The 3,387-nt window shown below is 38.4% G+C and overlaps 1 protein-coding gene across 2 annotated transcripts in view; it reads left to right on the top strand.

Moving 5' to 3' along the window:
• Positions 1-954: 954 nt before the first annotated feature.
• LOC138027298 (doublesex and mab-3 related transcription factor 3, truncated-like) overlaps positions 955-3,387 on the top strand; it is a 116,354-nt gene continuing 113,921 nt past the window's right edge. The window contains exons 1-2 of one of the 2 annotated variants that reach the window (XM_068874856.1): positions 955-1,077; positions 1,181-1,294. In XM_068874856.1, coding sequence (XP_068730957.1) covers positions 1,214-1,294 — 81 coding nt within the window. In that variant the 5' untranslated portion in view covers positions 955-1,077; positions 1,181-1,213. Of the gene's footprint in view, positions 1,078-1,110; positions 1,295-3,387 lie in introns of those variants that run through there. The other variant, XM_068874857.1, reaches the window with a different exon arrangement.

The following is a 3,387-nucleotide window of genomic DNA, read 5'->3' as shown; positions in this document are numbered from 1 at the left end:
ATTTGTAAATCCTGGCCTAAGGACTGGCAAGCAATTCCAGTTTTATTTGCCTTTCTATTCGTGTGGAGTCCGCCCTCTTCATTAAATTGTCGGCCGTAAATATTGTACAAAACACTTTCTGTATCATATCAATCCCCTATCTTATCACGATCGATTCTCTGAAGTGCGAACAGGAAAGACAGGGCTGTATTAGGCCTCAAACTGGAAAATAATCCAAAAGCGACCCTAAATCACCCTTGGAGATGAAACTGTAACTTTTACCACAATACCGAGACCGATATGTAGAGTTTACGGCCGATGCGCTGCCTTAACGCTTAGAGCAAGATCCAAGACATTCTAACTGACGGGAAAATAATCTGAATCTTCATTATCTTATCGGAATTAGAAAAAAAAAAACAAGAAAATATAGCTTACGTTCTTTAAATAAACGTTTCATCTTCCGAACACTAAAATTGCCCATAAACAGGGCCAATATATATTCTACAAGATAGATCAATCTAGACATCCACGATAGAGAACGCGGAATATTCTAGTTAAAACTGGTCACGCAAGCTCTTTAGTTTGTGCTGATATAAACTAATAAATCTATAAAATCTATCAAACAATCACGTTGATTTATTTAGTATAGGAAGAGGTATTTTTTTTGCGTTTGAATAAACATTGTTTGGTGCGCTTAGCAAATCAAGAAACAAAATATTTAGTAAATTTAGTCTGTGTTCAGCATGCGTGACCTGCGATGTTCTAGAACATGTTGGATATCTTGTATCGAAAACTAAAGTAACTTTTGTAACAAGTAAACGTATATAAGTACCTTCTGGAAAAGTGCCCCGGATAAGCTGCCAAATCACTGCGTTGAAATCATTCTGAACATTTCAAGTGTGGATCTTGAGGCAGCAAAGGTTTTACGAATTCTAGAAAGCACTACTTGCTTAAGAAGGCCACATTCATAAAAAGCAGCTCATTTGGCTGATTTCCGTGTGGGAAGCAGGCGGCCGGTTTTGCCGAAGAACTCTGTGTAAAATTTGACCTTCGTGGAATGCTTCCGCGCGCCTCGCAGAGCAGTGTTCAATTTTGACGGTAAAACGAGAGAATCTTGATATAAATTTATAGCTTTGGCGGACTTTCAGCGTCAAATCGTCGAGAAAACACTACACTTCACCTATTCTGTATTCGGTCCCAGCTCGACTCGGACAGCCGTCACAAGGCCCGACGAATGGAAAAATCGATGGAGGCCACAGAACAAGACACGACGCAAAAGAAAGATAAAGACATCTCAGAGGACCAATTTGCAACGGTAAGCGTCATTAAAACTTATTGAAGTCAGCAAACTTAACCGTTACACATTTCAAAGTGAAAGATGAAAGAAATTGAGAACCTACAAGATTAACGCAAACAGTAATTGCAACTATTTTAATCCTCATTGAATACGTTTAACAAAGCTGGTAATTTTGTCTTCTAAATGTTGGCGCCGTAAGATACACAGCATGACGAGAAGGTATAAAATTATCTTAAAACTGTTAATTTCCTGACGAATCAAGAATATTGTACATTACCGTGAATATACTCAGCCTGTAACCTTGTATTGCGTGTGCCCGATATTCACTGCAACATGGTTAGGCACTTTTTCCATATACCTAACGAAGATATATGGCAAAACGTTTCTATTCGAGAATGCAATTGATATAACTCGGACAAAAATGGCGTTCTGTTGTTAAATGAGCATCATTTACAGCCTTCAGAACCCAATCTTTAATCAACCAACTCCCAGGTTTGTTTGACACCTGTACAAATCACTGATACTTGCACTGACATTTCAATACACAGCGATAAACGAACAAGTACACGTTTAGCACTGTGTAGTTCTGTGATCATAATTTTATTATGATTTAGCAGCCGCCGGGGTCTCGATGGCGGGTTCTAAATCTTGATTTTCACGATTAAAGTTTTCAAATCGAAACTCAGTGAGAAATGGCCCTTCGCTCATTACCTTTGCAATTGTTTTCGTGTGAAAAGCCAGTTTGCTGGCAAAAGCATATATCAACTTGTTTCACCGAGCCGTCAAACTCAGTTCAGTTCAACTTGAACTCTGGAATGCCAACAGGCCGGTTTACCTATCTCTTAATCGATCTGTTTAAACTTGAAGTGGCAGACATAAACTTCAGCGTGCTTCAAGAAAAAACAGGACATGATTTGTTTGGTGATTGATACTAAACATTTTTTCGCGTATTACGCTATTGAAGAAGACGATTCGTATTCGTGAGAATCAGTCTCATTAGAAATATAGTTTTTTAAACTTCCTCTTTACTTTATTTCTCGGTTGAAACTGTAGATAAGTTGAAAAAATTCCCTTAAATATGAAGTTGACTTTCTTTATAATTTTGAGGAGTCATTTAGTGTGTGAAGGAATTGACTTTATTTAAGAGTCCTGCAATATTATAAGGGATAGAACCGACATTTTCCCCTTTTTTCGCCATGTGAGCGTGAGACATCGTCAGACTTCAGCCAAAAGTTTTGTTAAAGCCCCGAGAAATTTCTTTTTTCTTTGTTTCGTCAACAAGACAGTTTGACATTGCCGAGGCATAATAACTGATAGGGGTTGTTTCCTGACTTTTTTTTCCAGTGAGGCCAGCCATGATGTTCCGAATTTTTTAGTATCGTTGCTTGATACTCGATGCGTTATTTAACTGAACTATTGTATCTGTGCTAACTTCCATTTAGATTCCGGCAAACCCGGCATGCTTTCGAGAACGCTTCTTCGTATTCATTAGCGAGTCGGACTGCATAACGGTGAGACTTTTCTTCGTCAGCGGCGATTTGTCCTTCATGTTCAAGTCGTTAATGTCAAAGAAAGAACTTTGTGAACCATCCATTTCGTTCGAAAGCAATTTTCAGAAGGTAGGACAGACTCAGATGGCTTATATATAAAAGAGAAAAGTCATTTTATCTGTCATATGGTAAGCACCGTACTGATTACTTTAATAACGGGAACGAAACCTTAGCTTACCAGATCTGTGGTTGGTAAACACTTCTTTAACATGATTAATTCAGGGGCAAATAGGTTCCCTGTGCGGAGCTTAATGCCAAAGAAAGAACTTTGTGAACCATCCATTTCGTTCGAAAGCAATTTTCAGAAGCTACGACAGACTCACTACGGAAATCGTGGGCATGCAATAATTAATAATTGTATCATGGAATTTAGGAAATCCTGGATGGGAGGACCGACAATCATGTTTTTGGTTTGCTGTTGGGCACTTAGCCAAGTGCTGGAGCCTCCCTGATTTCAAATTCCTCTCTCTCTCTTTTCTTCCGTAACTTACTCCTTTGCTTTAATTTATCATGTATAACAATAAAATTAAATTGATAACATTTTCTCAACTCGGAAATAGC

This window comes from Montipora capricornis, chromosome 12, assembly GCF_036669925.1.
Source record: "Montipora capricornis isolate CH-2021 chromosome 12, ASM3666992v2, whole genome shotgun sequence".
Taxonomy (NCBI): Eukaryota; Metazoa; Cnidaria; class Anthozoa; order Scleractinia; family Acroporidae; genus Montipora; species Montipora capricornis.
This window is presented reverse-complemented; position numbering and strand designations above follow the sequence as displayed.